Below are 19,995 nucleotides of genomic sequence, written 5' to 3' on the forward strand. Positions count from 1 at the left end.
CGGTTTCCCCTGCCAATCTTCATTCCACCAATTACTCCACAATCACCCTCACCTATCATCTGGGGCTGATACAATAGGCCAGAAGTGGCCGCAGTACAAGGGACTTACTCCCACCCCACTAGCAAAAAAAAAAAGGTAGTGCTGTGAATATTAAAGTTGTGTACAGTGCGTGCCAAACTGTGACTGCTTGTGTAACCCGTGCAGTGCTGCTAAATAAATCAAGTACATTATTACACCAATATTAAGTGTTCTTCTGGGACTTCTTCACAAAAACCTCTCCCTCGTGTGAGCAAGGCCCGTTAAGTCCTGAAGAAGAATCTCATTGCTCGAATCCTGAATACTGTGCTCTCCCTACACCCAAGGCATCTCGACGTGGTTATGCGATCACGTAACGTCTGCTAATCCATCCATCCACCCACAACTGGCGGCATCTCAAGAAGGATTCAGCTGCATGAAGTTAGTACACCCCTGTTACAGAACCTGAGGCTGGAAGACCATACAGGGGTGTGTCTGCGAATGCCTCAACGAGATCCAATACGTGACTGAACCGGGAGAACGGAAAGGAGTATTACTCCCCGCCCAGAATCGCTCGGCTGTCGATACCCAGAGGATGCACACAGCCTGGGAACATGTGCGCATGCGCGCGCAACACTATTCACACCACCTTGGACAATTTCAAGTCAAAGGAATTACGCTAAAATCTTTACATTTCAATTAGTAAGTAACGATCTCACTATCGCAGTGTACTCAAGTTACAACAGAAGTTCTTGGAATTGGCTTAAATTCACCATTCTCCTCACATGTTTCGACCTTTACAATGCCAACCTCACGGGTACACAATCAGTGATACAAAGGAAGCTAGTTCGAACATTATTTTCCATGATTCTTATTTCTAACTCTTTAAAAAATTATTTTAATGTTCTAAACTTATGTATAATCATGAAAAATATTTTAAAAGTTATTTAACATTTTTCTTTAATTATCTAAAAATTATGTACAAGAAATGTCGAAGCTAACCCTGTAACAGGCCGTGAAGGCCCATAGTGTTGTCAGACGTCGAGAGCCGCATTTTCTAGACAATCTACTCACAGACGACGGTACACGCCCTCGTGTGAAACGCGTCTATCATCTGGCAGGTCGCTATTTTTAGCCAGCTATAGACAGAGCGTTCTCGTTATCTCGACACTTGAGAGGTACCTAAGGCATGGTGGGGTGGTATGTCCGGAGCGGTTCACAACCGAGCGGCAGCCTGTGTTGCGGCCGGCGGTGGCATTTTCGAAAATCAGCTTTAAGCGCCAGTCAATTCAAATTAAAGGCAATTTCACGAAGTTAACTTTACATTCATACTTTAAATGTATTATGCTGGTTTAATATTTTGTTCCGTTTATTGTCAGTACTCGTTACCTTCTATTCTTAGTTTAAAACAGTCATAACACCGTAACAGTCCAAAATCGGACATACGTATGTTTATATGAACTTTTTTGATCACAAAGACCTAGGAAATCACATCCTGCAGTTATGCCATAAAGTCGTAAAACACCCTGTATAGTATATAAGTAAAAGAATATGAATAATAAGGCCGATGTTTTCTGAATATGAAGACATTTCGCCTTCCGTGAGAAACAGAATTCCCACACTGCACAATCCCATCAACCGACCGATTAACACGCCGTTACCCAACACTGCGAGAGGAATTCATACGCGAAGTGTGCAGAGAAAGAGGGAGAGAGAATTAATTCCTCTCAGGATCATGCTTACAAATACAAAGGAGCCGAATAAAGTTGTAAAGATATATTTCACATCTTGATAGTTTAATTACTCTCCAAGGCCATTTAATTTTATCACTGACGAGGTCTGACAAGTGAATAACCGGACAGCGCTCCATAGCAACTTACAACGTTTGTGACATGGTGCATGTTGGATCACGTCACTTCATTAGTAAGTCGTTACTGCTCATTTTACTTTCAATGGCGCCAGATTTCAGTTGTTCAGAAAATTGGAAATAAATTTTCAAGACACTTTTGGTAAAACCAGAAAAGTTCTGAGAAGAAGTAATAGCCTACTTTACTTTCATAAGTTCGAAGTGTAGGATTAATAAAGGGTTAATCCAAAGGGGAAGCACAATAGATCATTGAAGGTCGCAGTGCGAGGGTAGGATTTTGTCCCACTCTTTACACACATAGACACATACATTCCTTTCATAAGACACAGACCGAATAGGAAAAAAAAATTGAGGGGGCACAGGCACACAGATGGTCCGTTGCCTAGCAATGAACAGGGAACATACAGACAACAAGGTAAAAGCAAAGTTATCTCTGTAAAAAGCTAAAGATATCCATAGGGTTGTAAGACGTTGAGGCTCCCCACACAATCGGTTCACAGATGGCGGTGAGGTCAGCCTTATGCGCCGGCCGGCCGCCCTTTACCCCCCAGGAAGATTCCTGGTACTCATTTCTGTTAGAGGCTAAGTCGACCGCAAGGAAATAATGCGGCTGGAAGGATTAGGTGAATTGAAAAAGCCAAAGATCTCAACGGGAATCGAACCCGCGACCTTCAGGCCTGCAGCATAGTGCCTCAACTATGCAACCGCGTTTTCCGATAGACAACAAAGTGATCTCATAAGCCTTAAATCTCAGGCGAGCACACAGACAGCGAGGCGATCTGATAAGTGTAAAACATTAGAGGGACACACACACACACACACACACAGGACAAGGTGGTACCAGTAAGCCTCCCTTTATTTTTTGCTGGCTAAGAATAGTCACTGGTGAGTTCATTATCCCCCAACTCCGCAATGAGTATCCAAATTCTGCAGAAGAAAAACCCACTCGTAAGAGCCTAATTAACTTAAAAGCTGAATACCACAATCTCAAAGTAATTTTCCATTAAGAATCAGTTGATCCAAACTGTTTTTTTTACTGCTGGTGGGGTGCAACTAAGTCCCTTGTACTGCCGCCACTTCTGGCCTATTGTACCAGCCCCAGATGATAGGTGAGGGTACACTGTCACGTGTATCTTTTTAGCTTAGTAGGGGGTGGAGTCCAGCTTGGTTCACTCTGCACGGCGGCCACTGATTGGCCTATTGTACCTGGCCCGGGTGATTATGATGGTGGAGAATTTGGTGGAATGAAGATTGGCAGGGGAAACCGAAGTACTCGGAAAAAACCTGCCCCAGCGCCACTCTGTCCACCACAAATCTCACTTGACCAGACCCGGGATCGAACCCGGGCCGCCGTGGTGGGAAGCCAGCGACTAACCGCTTGAGCTATGGCGCGCGGCCTGTCACGTGTATTACTGACTACAGACGGGGTTTCCAATTCGGGGACTGGACTTACTGACACCTTATACAGAGCACTCGAACTACAGGAAATACAGCGCTGTAGCTGATCTACACAGTTTACAGTTGACCGTTACACACGCACTGGAGTTCTCACTAGTCGTATTCTGGCAACGGATTCATAAGTCCCACTGTCATTTAAAATTACACATGAAATCTTCTTTTCACAGCCTAATTCCTTTCTTGCCATTATTCTGCAGCTGCCAACTCCGAAACTTCGACTCAATTCAATTCATCCGTTTCCAGCCTCATGTCCTGGCAGGCTGGTGTCTCGAAACCCGACTAACTCTACTCAAATGAACTCTTCTGTATAACCACTTTTCACGGACCACACAGAAAAAACAGTCTCTCTATTGTTGGGAAGACGTGTTTACAGCGCCCATGCATAGCAACGGAAGTTACTCGATTGTTGCTTGCGTATTCGTTGCCGCGGGAATGTGTTTACGGAGGCGTTGCCTAGCAATGAAAGTTTATTCTGATGTCACTATTCCGGGTTTCGGGCGTCACGTCACAACATTCTCGATATGTGAAGTATTGCAAAGACTTTCAAGTAATTCCCAATAATATTTCCAAGCATGGAAGAAACGTTGGAACGCACATACTCTATGCAGTCCAACTTACTAATAGAGACCTCTACTGTAGTGACACCTCCGCTACAGCGCCTGTATACTGAGTGTACTAATTACATCTTCCTCCGCTTCTCAACCCACTTCTTTGCATGTACAACGAAACATTTAATCCTTCAAAGGTCAGAGTCAGAGTTAGTTTATGACTGCGGTTTACCGCCAGTCAGTTCGTCTTGGCGACAGACCATTGAGACCCCCTGATCAGTAACTTTATTTTCGAAATGAACGCTTGCAGTAACATCTCTCAGACGATAGATGGGTCTCTCGATTACAACTGCTGTTTGCCCTCGCCAGCGCAGTCATTCTTAGGTCCGAGTCCCGCGAGACTCATGGCCACATTTTACTGTCTCAGATTCGAGACTCTCCCAACCTTGAGGGCCAGGACCCCATATTTATATCCCCAGGAACAGGGTGGCCCGGTTATACCCCAAGGCACTGGGTTCCCTTTTCGTCGCCTCCTACGACTCGCAGGGCTACGGTGGAGGTATTCGACCCCACCTCCTCAAGGGATCCCTTCAAAGGCTGAATTTCTTCATATATGTATATACAGGGTACACACAAAAAAATTGTGCGGTTTCAAAAGGTAATAAAACATTTGAAGAAAGCAGTCTTCTGGGATTTGGCACCGTGTATATGTGGTGTTAACCGAGGTTTCGGAGGAACGTATCGCCCCCATCTTCAGGGTAGAAGAAAAAGTATAAGAAATCTGCAAGCGACAACACCGTGAGAAACGGTAAAGCAGATTTCTTATACTTTTTCTTCTACCCTGAAGATGGGGGCGATACGTTCTTCCGAAACGTCGGTTAACACCACATATACACGGTGCCAAATCCCAGAAGACTGCTTTCTTCATAGTCACCGCCGTGAAAGCCTCAAATCTTACATAATAAAACATTTGTTTCTCAACTTACACGGGCACAACATACACCGTCAGCGGCGGCAACTGTCCAAGTTTCTCATGCGCTAATTACAAACCTCCAATGTGTGAACCCTTGGTCACACGGCACACATCCACACGGTAATCAAACTCATCCCAGACCCGGTGTAGCATGTCCACTGTAATGGCCAGCAGCGCATGCGCTATCCGATCACAAAGTTCATGGATGGACGTGGGCAATAGTGCTATATAAACACTGTCTTTAACGAACCACCAAAGAAAGAAATCGAACAGTCTAAGATCTGCCGAACGGGGTGGCCATTTGTAGCAAAGTCTGATTACCGTGTGGATGTGTGTTGTGTAATCCAGGGTGCACACAGTGGAGGTTTAGCGCATGAGAAACTTGGACAGCTGCCGCATCTGACAGTGTATGCTGTGCCCGTGTAAGCTGAGAAATACATTTTTATTGCCTTTTGAAACCGCACCATTCTTTTGTGTATACTCTGCATATATATATATATATATACAGAGTGTCCCAGGAGGAATGTGCCAAACTTCGGGAGGGTGTTCCTTATGTTAAAGTATGCCGATATAACCCAAAACACCTATGTCCAAAGTTGAACGGTTACGGAGATAATGGCCCAAGAAAAGTGTGGTCTTCTGGCAGGTCCAAGCACTGTACCTCGCTGTACCTCTCAGCTGAGAGCCCTTATCTATGTTTGTCCTTGAGTGCGATGATACTCCCTAGCCGTGCTTATGTAGTTGGCTCATACCAGAACGCGCAGTCAGCACGTTACGTCATCGCTCGCCAGTCATGTGTTATGTATACTGCTTGGAAACCTAAGGACAATTATGACATGGCGAGCGAGTATTTTGTACTTCAATTTTATGGCTTTCCGTCACTCACAAGTTGGTTTGATGTTACGTACATTATTAACATTACAGAATCCACATATTCCTGCCAGTTTTAATATGTATTTTGTAATCAACAAGTGTGTAACCCCGGTCAAAGTTTGACACTTCTCGGGCCATTATCTCCGTAACCGTTCAACTTTGGACATAGGTGTTTTGGGTTATATCGGCATACTTTAACATAAGGAACACCCTCCCGAAGTTTGGCACATTCCTCCTGGGACACCCTGTATATATAAATTCAGTTCGTACCTCACAGGAAACACATGTCACAGCTACAGAGCCTAATCGGTTAATGCTGTTTAGGGAAACAGTCGCTGTTTACTGTGAGAACCATATGGAACACATAAATACACAGTCATTTTTCATAAGTTAGTAAAGTAAAAAAAGTAAAGCTATCCCTATAACAGGCCGTGAAGGCCCATAGGGTTGTGAGACGTTGAGGGTCCCACATTTTCTAGACAATCGGCTTAAAGATGGCGGTAAGGTTGTCAACCTTACGCGGCGGCCGCGCTATACTCCCCAGGAAAATTGTTTAATTAATTCCTGGTACTCATTTCTGTTAGAGGCTGAGTCGAGCTCAGGGCCATAGTGCGGCTCGAAGGATTAGGTCAATTGGAAAAAATCCAATGACCTCATCGGGACCTGAACCCGCGACCTTCAAGCTTGTAGCATAGTGCCTCAACCACTATGCTACCGGGTGCCCCAGTTATTTTTCATATTTTTCTAAATTCATTTCACAGTTAGAGTCTTCAGTGCCATCAAGGCGCCCCAGGTTCGATCCCGGGTCTGGTCAAATGGGATGTGTGGTGGACAAAATGGCGCTGGGGCAGTTTTTCTCCGCGCACTTAGGTTTCCCCTGCCAATCTTCATTCCACCAATTGCTCCACAATCACCCTCACCTATCATCTGCGGCTGGTACAATAGGCCAGAAGTGGCCGCAGTACAAGGGACTTAGTGCCACCCACTAGCAATAAAAAAAAAATCAGTCCGGTTATTTAACTTTCAGACCGAGTGTTTCGACAGTGGGGTGTACGCTCCGCCCGGGGCAGTGGACTACTCATCTAATGGCAACTCTAAATGGTTTTATGCTCTATCACAAAGGATCTGTGGCGGGGCTGTGAAAGAAGTGTTAATCGACCGTAACTATGGAGATTCACGCGCATTTAAATTCTCCAAACCAAAATAAATACCTACACCAATACGGCACAAAGCCTGCAGACTCACATGAAAATGCGCTGTTCTCACAGGCGTTTGGTGTTCTACTGCATATTGTTACGTTACTGACTGTAACTGGGTTCAGACTGGTAATCGGATTTATTTCATATACAAGTTCACCAGTTACACTAGACGGAACTGTTTAACTTTTCATGATACTAAACCATTCACCGCGTTACCTGTCTGTCTAGGAATATTTAACGACGCCTTCAGGAAAAAGGCAAAATGTAAAGTTCCTGCGTTTAATTAATCAAGCCCCAGGACACTGAGTCATATTCAACGGGACACATCAGCTGTTGGCCTGTGCTGATGATGTGAATCTACTGGGAGATAACACAGATACCATAAAGAAAAACACAGAAACTTTAATTGACGCTACTTAGGAGGTTGGTCTAGAAGTAAACACAGGGAAAAAGTATATGTTGCTGTCTCGTCACCAAAATGCAGGGCAAAATCATGACACAAAGATAGCCAAAAGATAAGCTTTGAAAATGTGGCACAGTTCAAATATTTGGAAACGATAGTAACAAATCAAAATTTGATTCAGGAGGAAATTAAAAGGAGACTGAATTCGGGTGCTGCTTGCTACTATTCAGTCCAGAACCTTTTGTCTTCTCCTCAGCTGTCTAAAAACGTAAAAATTAGGATATACAAAACTATAATTGTGCCTGTGGTTCTGTATGGGTGTGAAACTTGGTCCTGACATTAAGGGAGGAACACAGACTGAGGGTGTTTGAGAACAGGGTGCTGAGGAGAATATTTGGACCGAAGAGAAATGAAGTGACAGGAGGTTGGAGAAAACTGCATAATGAGGAGTTTCATAACTTGTATGTACGCTTCTCCAAGTATAATTAGAATGATAAAGTAGAGTAAGATTAGATACGCAGGGCATGTAGCACGAAAGGGGGAGAAGAGGAATGGAAATAGGATATTGGTGGGAAAGCCAGATGGAAAGAGACCACTGGGAAGACCAAGGCGTAGGTGGGTGGACAATATTAAAACGAGTCTTCGAGAGGTAGGCTGATATGGTATGGATTGGATTGATCTGGCTCGGGATAAGGATCAGTGGAGGGCTCTTGTAAACACGGTAATGAACCTTCGGGTTCCATAAAATACTGGGAAGTGCTTGAGTAGCTGAGTGACTGGCGGCTCTTCAAGAACGGTTCAGCTACATAAGTTAGTTTCGTCATGAAGATATTTGGAGGTATGGCTCCACCATTCTTGATCTCGGTACCAGATGGAGGCGAGCGGTGAGAATCAAGTCTCTGTAAATCTACCGATTCCCCCCCAGAGCCGGTCTGGACACTGTGGAAAAGAAAAACATCTCTTGCCCCTGCCCGGCCGTCCAACCCGCAGCCATGCCGACTGTGCAATCGCAGCTACATACCGTCAGATGCAATGACAGATGAATTGGGAAGGATTTGTAAGGACGCGGCCGTCACCTAATCGAGGCGCTATCCCGAAATGATCCTGGTGAGAATGAGGAAAACCATGCAAAACTTCAGGATAGGCAGTGTCCCGACAGAGATTCGAACCGAGAAGCTCGCGAATTCGAGTGCAGAGCGTTAACTGTAGACCAAACTGTTCGGTTCTGAGTTGTTGCATAGCAACGACTGGGTGGATACACATACAAACAGACAGAGAATGATAGGAGGGATATGAAGTACGCCGCTGAGATGCATTCTTCCACCATGTCTCCTACATGCCCTGCACATCTTATCCTCCTTGGCTTGATCAAGCTATGAAGCTCCTCATTATGCAGCTTATTCGAAGAATCCGTCAAAGTCCGAGAATTTGTGTAACATTTCGTAACAAAACAATTTTTTACGGTGAGCAGCTGTCAAGACTCATGCCCAGCCACCAATATGAAGGATCACTCCCTGTCGGCCGTCCAAAGCTGCTTATGCAATATATTTGCAGCTAGCCTCCATATCTGGAGGCCTTCTCCTACATCCACAAGGTGAGGACGTGCCATACCGTGGTGACAAATGGTCCCAAATAACACAGGTATCTGAACCCATGACTTAAGGTTTCGAGCAGGCTACGAGCTGGAAGGCCGAGAGGTTGGAGTTCGAGTCTCCGTAGGGTCGGGAATTTTCTCCTCTCCACGTCTACAAACGGTTCTGGGACCAACCCAGCCTCATATCCAACGGTTACCGGGGATACAGCGGCCTGGGCGTGAAGCTGACCACTCACCTCCAACTATTGTGGAGGTAAGGAATGTCTGGATCTACACATCAACTACCCTATACGTCTTCATGAGAGAGTGTTTTACTAGTTAAGCACAGGGACAGCTTCTAAAAGAGGGTGTGGGTGTCGTGACCGGCACCAGACAGCAACAGCAGATCCACACCGCCAAAGTAAAATTTTATGACACAACTCTCGAAATAATATTTAAAGCACGACCTTGTCACCACCGCGTATACCGGTCACGGAATGGACAAACATCACATTTCACTTATACCAACATGGAGGATACAACATAAAGAAACCCAATCCACGGGCTTCGAAGAGTTATATCTTCTGGGATATAACAAGTGTAGTACGTTGAAAGTCAACTTACGTTTCGGTGGAACATGTTGCCTCCATCATCAGGGTCGAAAATTAAGCCAAGCAAAAAACCAGCGTCAAAGCAGGCAGCAAAGAGACCTACTACGCTCGGCTTATTCTTTAACCTTGACGATGCAGCGAACAAGTTCTCCGAAACGTCGGTTGACTTTCAACAGAGTACATGACGTTATATCCCAGAAGACAGAATTCTTCACAACCATTGCTGTGGGAACATCAAATCCTACAAATGGACTTCGTCCATCATCTCGTGTTACAAAAGAATAACACAACGTTTCGAAAATTGGATCTGTCCAGAGGGGCACACTCGTGAAGATTATGTCTTTGTAACGGGAAGAAGAGCACAGGCGCCTCGCAACTCTTTCACCTGAGGATGGAAAAGGATCCACCTTCCGAAACGATTTATTCTTAGTAAGAGTTGAGGCTTTCACGGCGGTGACTATGAAGAAAGCAATTTTCTGGGATTTGGCACCGTGCGTATGTGGTGTTAACCGACGTTTCGGAGGAACGTATCGCCTCCGTCTTCAGGGTAGAAGGAAAAATATAAGAAATCCGCAAGCGAAGAGACCGTGAGAACCTGTAAAAGCTTTTACTTCCCAGAATTTTTGAGAACCCGACGGTTCACTACCGTCTTCACAAAAGTTCTCCACTGGTTCCTATTCTGAGCCGTATCAATCCAGTCCATACCACCCTATCTCTCTAAGATACATTTTAATATTTTCCACCCAGCTACGTCTAGGTCTTCCTAGTGGTTTCTTTCCTTCTGGATTTCCCACCAATATCCTATATGCATTACTCTTCACCATTCTTGCTACATGTCCTGCTCATCTCCTCCTTGACTTGATCATTCTAATTATATGTGGTGTAGAGTACAACTTGACCGCTTCTGTGGTCTAGTGGTAGAGATCCTGGCTACAGATCCAGAGGTCCGGGTTCGATTCCCGGTGCTACCAGATTTTCTGAGAGGTAGTGGGTCTGGACTGGGATAAACTCAGCCTCGTGAGGATAACTGAGGAGTTACCTACTTACTTACTTACTTACCTACTCATGGAGCTGAGCCGCCAATTCTGCAGCTACTCAAGAATTTCCCAGCATTTCATGCAACCCGAAGGTTCATCACCGTGTTCACAAGAGCCCTCCACTGGTTCCTATCCTGAGCCAGATTTATCCAATCCATACCATCCCATCCTATCTCTCTAAGATTCATTCTAATATTGTCCACCCACCTACGCCTTGGTCTTCCTTGTGGTCTCTTTCCTTCTGGCTTTCTTACCAATATCCTATACCCATTCCTCGTCTCCCCCATTCGTGCTACATGACCTGCCCACCTCATCCTCCTTGACTTGATCATTCTAATTATACTTGGAGAAGCGTACAAGTTATGAAGCTCCTCATTATGCAGTCTTCTCCAACCTCCTGTGATTTCATGTCTCTTTGGTCCAAATATTCTCCTCAACATCCTGTTCTCAAACACCCTCAGTCTATGTTCCTCCCTTAATGTCAGAGACCAAGTTTCACATCCATACAAAAACACAGGCAAAATCATACCTTTGTATATTCTAATTTTTATGTTTTTGGACAACAGACGAAATGAAAAAACCTGTACCTAATTCATGATTTTCATTCCCCTTTCCACAGAAAAATGTATATTCGCCTGCTGGTGCGATGCCATCTCCATCCCATCAGACCTCCTGTACTCCCGCTAAATCTAACTTATATTTTAAGATTTATTCTGCCACTGCCCTGAGAGAACCTGCCCTATACAAACTTCGTACATTCCAAGTGCCAAATCTCATATCCATTTTCATTAGCTTAGGTCGTTTATCCGAGGAATCAGTCCAGGTCCGAGGCTTTGTGTTCATTTCCGTAACGTACTGATTTTTTACGGTGAGGAGTTGTTAGCCCCACGCCCAACCCCCAAGCTGGAGGGCCACCCCTTGTCGGCTGTCCGCGACTGCTTATTCAATATATTCGCAGCTATCCTCCAAAACTGGAGGCCGTCTCCTCCATCCGCAACCTGAGGACGCGCCATGCCGTGGTGACAGGGACCCACCTAACATGGAATTGAGGAGTTACTGCAAGGAAATAGCGGCTCCGGTCTAGAAAACCGAAATTAACGGCAGTAGGGATTCGTTGCGCTGACCACGCGACAACCGGTAAAGTTAGCACTAACTTCGCCGACAAGCGGCGGTCGCTCGGTCGGTACAGTTCGCTTGCTGACTACAACCGCGGAGTTTCTTTTTGTTTTGAAGAGTACAAGTTATGAAACTCATTATGCAGTTTTCTCCAACCTCCTGTCACTTCATCCCTCTTCGGTCCAAATGTTCTCCCCAGCACCCTGTTCTCATGTTCGGTTCGCCAGCAGTTAGGCCGACACGGGTCATACTTGTAAGTGCAGTTATATCGGAGGTAGGTCCGTAGCAACGCCTGCAGGAGGCTACTTGAATGACCGCTCACTGACCACTTTACTAGAGGTTAAATTAGATAATTTTATAGGGGTCAAAAAGTTCAATAAAGGAACAAGACAGAAGTTGATTTAATCATAAACAATGAGTAGCCTATATTCCGGTATGCATATACCAGTCGTTACTCTGGCTATGCAAGGGACGAGCAGATTATCACAGCCATAATTCGTACGAGAAACATTAAGACAACAGATAAAAGGTGAAATTTGTTCTGTGATTAACCGATTAAGTAGCACGCCATGAAGACATATGGGGGAGTGAAGTTACAGCTCCACCATTCTTGCCTTGCCACTAGACATAGGTGAGCGGTTAGTTTCACGCCTCGGCCGGCATAACCCCGAAGAAATAGCCACCGGTAACCATTGAATGGGATGCTGGGTCTCGACGTTGGGGAGCAGAAATAAATCTTTTGACCCTGAAAGAGAATGAACCCCGTAGCCCGTCGCTATACCGACTGAGGTATTTCGGCCAGTTAAGAAAGCGAGTCAGTATAGTGACCAGAATATGGGGGGGGGGGACAACCAGGGAATCGCATTTCTACTCCAGGAATCAGTAGGAGATTCTCGACAGAACAGAGACCGGGTCTGGAGGTTCTATCCTGGAAGAAAAGAGGCCGGGGCGTGAAGCTGACTGGCCACCTCCATCTAGTACCAAGGTCAATAATGGTGCAGCTATACCTTCACTTCCCCATAAGTCTTCGTGGCGTAGTGCTTAATTAGTTAAGCATGGGGACAACTTTATTTCACTAACTTACTTTATACATCCTTCTTCGAAGAACTTCCTTCCTTCTACATTTCTAGCTACCTTTCAGTTACTAAGGTTGCTGACTGTACTCACAGGCGAGAATTTTTATAAATACCTCTTCTTAGAAAGGGGAGCCGGGATAGCGCAGTCGGTATAGCGGCTGGCTATTGGCTGAACGACGAAGGGATCGGAGTTCGAGTCCCGGTGGTGCAAGAATTTTCACTTCTCCATGTCGTCCAGACAGGTTCTGGGGTCCAAACAACCTCCTATCCAATGGGTACTGAGAGCTCTTTTCCCCGTGGTAAAGCGGCCAGGGCGTGAAGCTGACAACTCACCTCAAGCTAGTGCCGAAGTCAAGAATATGTGGATCTATACATCCACTCCCCCATACGCCTTCATGACGTAGTGCTTAATTAGTTATGTACAGGGACAACTTTACCTTTTTACGTTACCTCTTCTTAGAGAAGATGAATTGTGTTATTTTGGGTTCCTTATGAATAAACATGAAGATAATTAATATGTTTAAACATAACTTTATTCATTCTGGTCCGTCGCAATAATAAACTATACTAATTATAGAATAATTGTTAGCACGGCCCCGTGTGACTCAATTTGTAGATATTTATTTGCCTTTACATGTTTCGGCCAGCTGACCATCTTCACAAGGCACAAGATCACCATGTTCAGGAACTGCTATTACGAAGTTTGTAATACATACTTAGAAGCTATTATATAACAATTATTTATAATTCTTTGTATTCAGATGTTATTGATGCCTAATATTTAAGATCTTGAACTGATATGGTTTGTGTCCTTGTGCCTGTTCTGTTAAAACGGAAAGTTCGGGGATTATTCAGAACCCTCAGAGGTCCTTGTAGTGTTTGTTAGCTTGTTACGGTTCTGTATCTTTGTGATGTCTATTTGTTTCCGTTTCGCTGCTTCTATATAACAACTTCTACGTATAGATCACGAAATTTGTGACAGTATTTCCTGACCATGTCAATCTTATGCCTTCTGAAGATGGTCAGCTGACCGAAACGTGAACACTCACCTTAATCACTTCGACCATAAATATGGACGTATCATGTATGTCCAAAACGTCGACATTATAACCAAAAGGTGCAATAACCCAAAAGCAGATACAATAACAATAAACCACCGTGAAGGCCTAACTCATTAACTGCAAGAGCGGTAAAAGCTACGGTACTTCGTCGGCTAAAGAAGACAAATCGGGAATTTGTTTCTTTCCACGGACCACAGAGGCTACTAAATGCTGTATGAGTATCATGTCGATAGTTCTTAACCCATTACCTAACGACTGATTCTCTTCATACGTGACGTGTGAAGCATAGAGAGTGGGAGGACATGACGTACAGCAAGTGTTTCGGACGCAGAGGTCTTGAGCCAGCCAGCCAGCCAGCCGGTCAGTATGGTAACTGAACAAGCAAGTGCGTACCAGCCATACAGTACCCGTCACGAATCTTCCTGAATTAACGACTAACATTATTTTCCACAGGCAAACATACGGTATAAACTGCCTCGGACCTCTTCCGCGTTGAAAGTAAGTTCAGGTTCGGTGTTGGTGATCTCCTCGAGTTTAACAATGTTTAAGCGTCTACTCGTTCGTCTCAGTACGGACTCCGGAATGTCGCGGGTTCAAGTCCCGATGAGGTCATTGGATTTTTTTTCAATTGACCTAATCCTTCCGGCCGAACTATGGCCCTGGGGTCGACTCAGCCTCTAACAGAAATGAGTACCAGAATTAATTAAATAATTTTCCTGGGGAGTAAAGCGCGGCCGGCACATAAGGCTGACAACCTTACCGCCATCTTTGAGCCGACTGTCTAGATAATGTGGGACCTTCAACGTCTCACAACCTTATGGGCCTTCACGGCCTGTTACAGGGATAGCTTTACTTTTTTTATATGATAATAGGGTCGATCACAGTGGCCGCACGGCCTAAGGCATGAACTGTCTTCGCTCGCTCGAACGCTGAGATCGTGGGTTCGAATCCCACTCCAGTCAAGGACGTCTGTGTGCGTTTCTGTTTGTGCTGTGTGTGCAGTTATGGGCCTTGCGACGGGCTGATCCTCCGTCCAAAGAGTCCTACCAATTAAGACTCGGCACTAGAAGTAGCTGAGTTGTCAGCTTCACGCCCCGGCCGCTTTACTTTCGGTGCCCACTATACAGGATCGGGCGCAGAAACTTCCTCTTTCTGAAGGCGAATAAAAGAAAAATTATTGCTGATAGACAAAATTTATGCTTAGGTAATGAAAGAACATACTTTAAAGTTTTAAATCATGTAGTTTTAAACAAAATATCTTGAAGGTGGTGGCCACCCTTCTCTGTGCACTGATGCAACCGTTTGCTGAAGTTCCCCTGTGCATGTTCCAACATGTGCACTGGAATTTGGGCTACTTCCTGCCGAATAACATTCTTCAGCTGAAGCAGGTTTGTGGGACGATGTTTAAAAACCTCTGCCTTGAGGAATCCCCATAAAAAAATCACAGGGCTTTAGATCAGGTGAGTGCGCTGCCCACGGGATGTCACCTCGAAGCGAGATGAGCCGTCCGGGGAACTTTGCCCTCAAAACTGTCATCGAAGCTCGGGCTGTGTGGGCCGTGGCACCATCCTGTTGGAGCCAGACATTCCCAAGATGCAATTCTTCAAGAGCTGGTTCGAAAAAGTTTTTAATCATGTCCACATACCGCTGTGAATTGACAGTAACTGCATGATTGTCTTCTTCAAAAAAATAAGGGCCACTAACTCCAACTCTCGACAACGCACAACATACTGTCACCTTATCACAGTGAAGTGGCCTCTCATGGAGCTCTCTGGAATTGTTACCACTCCAATAGCACATATTCTGCTTGTTGACATATCCGGATAGGTGAAAATGTGCCTCATCACTAAAGAAAACAAGTGCGTCAGGTTCGTCCGAAACGTCGGACTTCCTCCTACACGGCGTCATAGCCCATGCGGTCTCACTCTCCATTCAGCGCCGCGTGAATCTCAAACCCAAAAGAGAAAATAATAAATCAGACAAGATCAAAGATTTCATTTCATTCGCATGAAAATAAGTTCTGACTGCAAGCTGTCATTATTTCCACATCTGCACAGTTACAGGACAGAAATAACAGTACACGTAGAAAACATGCGGAACTTTCCCCTCCACTTTCATAGCGAAGGTATGGTTTTACAGCAAATGCTTCACGAAATATCTGCCGTGTTTTGTCGTGCACATAAATTTAAACTCTGTAACATTATTCTTACGTTCCGCGGCCTACGAACGCTAGATATAGAGATATTAGCATATATATAGAGAGACAAACAAATAATAGAGTTACGATACTGCGCAGGCTCATCATTAACGTATTCAAATACTGTAGGGGTGGGCAAAGGAGAAGGAACGCTTCAGCCGAGAGATGTACAGCTACAACTGCAATCCTGCCCCCTCTACTCTCACTTCTGTACAGTCACATTCAGAACAGAGTTTCAGGACGTTCTCTCCTTTCACATTACAAAGTTAGCGACGGACTAGGGACCGGACGGCCGGGATTCGATTTCCGGCAAGGGCAGCGTCCACATCCCACCCAGCCTCCTCTCCAATTTGAACCGGAAGTACAGCGGCCGAGACGCGAAGCTGACCACTCACCTCCACGTAATGCCGAGGTAAAGACTGGTGGAGCTATAACCCCTTTTCCAGGTCGTCCAGACCGGGTCTGGGGTCCACCCAACCTCCTATCCAATGGGTACAGTAGTAGTATTCAGAAGTGACAGGAGAAGTATTGGTAGTGGCGGGGAGAGCTCCAGCATGCGGGGAATGCAGTACAGGCGTTCTCAAAAGGAAATAACTTCTTACCTCATTGTGTTGCATAGTGATGGCGGTTTAGTCTCGATGATGTTCACATATCCGATGTTAAGTTTTAAGTGCCGAATGGCAGACTATTATGCACTATACACTATTATAAAATTTTCACTGTCATATACATGAAGAGTTTATCTACATAATAAACGGGTCTATTCTAACGGGGCAACACCGGCAATGTCCGCATAGATATAATCTCCATATGCCTGTCCTTCCTCGCCATCACCAGATGAATCGGAGCTATCATCAGAACTGTCATCATCATCACCGCCAACATGCAAGACGAACTCCCGTCCTGCGTCCAAAAGGCCTTCCCGTGCCATTAATTGTTGCTCAATGTTCCTTACATGTTGGCACCTACGTTGCCATTCTTCTGCAGTTATGGAAGCCAATTTTTGGTCTGGCAGTTTAATGACATGATCCATCTTAAATGTGGTATTATTTGAGCAACCCAATTTCTTACGGTGGCCCATATTAATTCAATTGTGTTGAGTTCTGGGTGATACGGAGGGAGTCGTAAAATATTGTGATTGTGTTCTGCAAAGATTCCATCTATCTTATAGGAAAGGTATTTCGGTTTGAGTGGCCGGTCACGGTAGCCGAGCGGTCAACCGAGTAGGTTTCACGTGAAGACGGAGACAAAATCGTGTCTGAAACGTTGTTTTTATTAACACCGTGTGTTCACGTTAAGCTGGCCCCTTGCCACCAAGCTACAGCGCGTCCTCAGGTTGCGGATAGAGGAGACGCACCCCAGATAAAGAGGGCAGCTGGGAATATACTGTGACGTGTTATATGCCGTCCATCGTTGAGCAAAGAAAACAGTGGAAACTGTTGTTCCCACAGCGACAAATGGAATACCAACAGACGGTTGCGTAGGAATATCCGTAACAACGTTTGTTGGTTGCGTAAAAATGCAGTAACAGTGGGCCGTTGTGTAGGAACAGCGCAAACAACAAACGCGTTTCCCAGACAACAGAGGGTTCATTGCGCAACAGCGGATGAAACCGAACTATTAAGAACGGTGTTCTCTATTGAGTTCGAAACCAGCTTATATAAAGGATTGAATGCAGCCGCCGAAGACAGTTCAATTCTAGGAGTCGTCGAGTACAGTTGAAACACAGGACAGTGTTCATACAGAGTTGAAAGTAGCGTTGAAATACAGAAGAACTGTAAACGTGAAGATGTTATAAGTAACAATAATTGTACTTGCGTGTACAGAGCGAGTGTGTAATACACATATTCGCTAAATCCAAGACCGGAGTGAAGTTATTTGTCGCGCTACACAGCAAACACGCGACAGTATTGTAACACATATATCCGCTGCTAGGGAACAGCTAGATAAACACGTTCACGCAAAGAAAAATTCTTGGCCACAATAGGCAAAGGGCTTTCCATTGCCAGGCAACGGACCCGTAAACAACCTTCAGCTTATTGAGTTACAACATTATCAGGCGTCTATTGCTAGGCAACGAACACTAAACACGTTTCGTCAATAATGGAGGCCATTCAGAAAGGTTATAAACGAAGATTAGAATTGAAGTGTTGAAGACTTTACTTTATGTGTTACTGTTCCAGTAATAATTTGGAGTGTTATATTTCTTTGTAGTTAAGACCGGTAGTTATCCAATAAATCGATTGTCAATCCAGACCCGCGATACAATACAGAGACCATAAGATCTGTACAAAGTGAAAACATCAGTAAGCACAATGACATCACGAGACAGGACCACGGAATTTTTTCGTTTCATCCGTTTCTCAGAACGTCATGCCAATAGGACAATGGCTGTAATATATCCCAGGAAACCTAAATATACTGCGAGTCATACAGAATTTATGACGACTGCAAGAACTATAGGGAAGAATATGGGCAGTACATATATAAAACTCGAAGATCTCACTTTAGTGGCAAAAAGAAAATCACTTTTCAATGACCGGTCAGCAGAAATACAGGAACTGACACGCATCATAAGGTGTGATTTAAATAGCCTAAACCAGCAGATTGCAAAACTTCAAGAACTAGCACGGAATCAGAGACAATCTCAACAGAATGCTCACCAACTTCTGTCGCATTCATCGAGTGTTGTTCTCGCTTTGCAGTCCAAGCTTGCATCCATGTCTACAGAATTCCAACAGGCTCTTGCAGTTCGAACCGAGAACCTGAAACAGCAGAAGAACCGCAGCAATCAGCTCTTTCCGGGACCTGTCTCCTCATCATTCCCTCCGCCAGCCCTCGCGGGTCATCAAAAGGGTTCTGTGTTGCTCGCTGATGAAGTAAGTATTAACATGGAGGCACATGGTCCACTACTACAAGTTACTGAAAAGCAGGCAATGATCGATGACCTTCAGAGTCGTGCTGAGACAATGCAGAACATTGAATCAACAATAGTTGAACTGGGCGGAATATTCAAACAACTAGCATATATTGTGAAGGAGCAAGGAGAAACGGTGGAGATAATTGATAGAAATGTTCAAGATGTACAACTGAACGCTGAAGGAGCTCATACTGAAATTCTCAAATATTTTAAAAACATTACCTCCAGCAGTTGGCTCATGATCAAGATATTTGGTGTTCTCATATCTTCCTTCCTTTTCTTTGTTCTATTTCTGGCATAGTCTTTCTCTTGCATCAGCCTAGGAACTGAGCAATAACTTGCAAAACAGAGATAAAATGGACGCCACGAGAGAGGAAATGAGAGCCGGCCAAAAACGCCTGAAAGAAGAAATGCCGGAAAGGCTGGAAACCAAGATAGACGACAATCACGCCAATAACAAGAAGTTTCACGTCCTTCGAAGTACTCTTATCTCCCGGATGGATATCCACCAAGCCTGGACGGAGGACATGCAGGAAAACATACTGGCCAAAATGGAAACCATCACGAGAGGACGATGGCTAGGATGGACTCCCAGTGACAGAAAAATAGATGCCCGTCTCGGAAAGACGGAGGCAAATCCAGAGGAAATAGAATCCGTAGCGGTGCATGATGTGGTCACTAAGGAAGATGTCGTGGCGGAAACTTTTGGAACACTGAAGAAGCGGCGCTGTGGCCTGCATCTAGCCGTAAGGCGCCGCGGTCAGCCAGGGCAGTGGTGGGTCCCGGAAGAAATTGGCCGTCAGCTACAGAGCGATGGCGCGCCGTGAAGGAGTGGCACAGCGCAAGGAAACGGCAGCGACAATCTTGTACCAAGAACCTAGAAAGAACGAATGTACGAGAAGAGACGCCGGGTGGGGCCCGGAATGCAACAATGGAATAAGGAACCAAGGCTCAAGACAAAAGCTCTTCTGAGAACGAAGCAATTAAATGACCCAGATATAGGGATCATTCTTCAGGAGGTAGAAACCGGGCAACGACCGGAATGGAAAGACATCGCCGACCGCAGCC

At 45.1% G+C, this 19,995-nt stretch overlaps 2 protein-coding genes across 4 annotated transcripts in view; one reads left to right on the forward strand and one right to left on the reverse strand.

The window, feature by feature from the left end:
- LOC111865139 (protein N-terminal asparagine amidohydrolase) overlaps positions 1-19,995 on the reverse strand; it is a 228,724-nt gene that overhangs the window by 171,063 nt on the left and 37,666 nt on the right. For 2 of the 3 annotated variants that reach the window (XM_023852947.1, XM_023852913.2), the window contains exon 2: positions 18,671-18,772. The exons of the other annotated variant lie outside the window; for it this stretch is intronic. The gene's annotated coding sequence lies outside the window, so the exon portion shown is untranslated. The remainder of the gene's footprint in view (positions 1-18,670; positions 18,773-19,995) is intronic. 3 annotated transcript variants of the gene reach the window in all.
- LOC111865171 (syntaxin-5) lies at positions 18,323-19,228 on the forward strand. Its single transcript, XM_023852966.1, has one exon. The coding sequence runs from the start codon at positions 18,323-18,325 to the stop codon at positions 19,226-19,228; it is 906 nt and encodes a 301-aa protein (XP_023708734.1).

This window comes from Cryptotermes secundus, unplaced genomic scaffold, assembly GCF_002891405.2.
Source record: "Cryptotermes secundus unplaced genomic scaffold, Csec_1.0 scaffold719, whole genome shotgun sequence".
NCBI classification, from domain to species: domain Eukaryota; kingdom Metazoa; phylum Arthropoda; class Insecta; order Blattodea; family Kalotermitidae; genus Cryptotermes; species Cryptotermes secundus.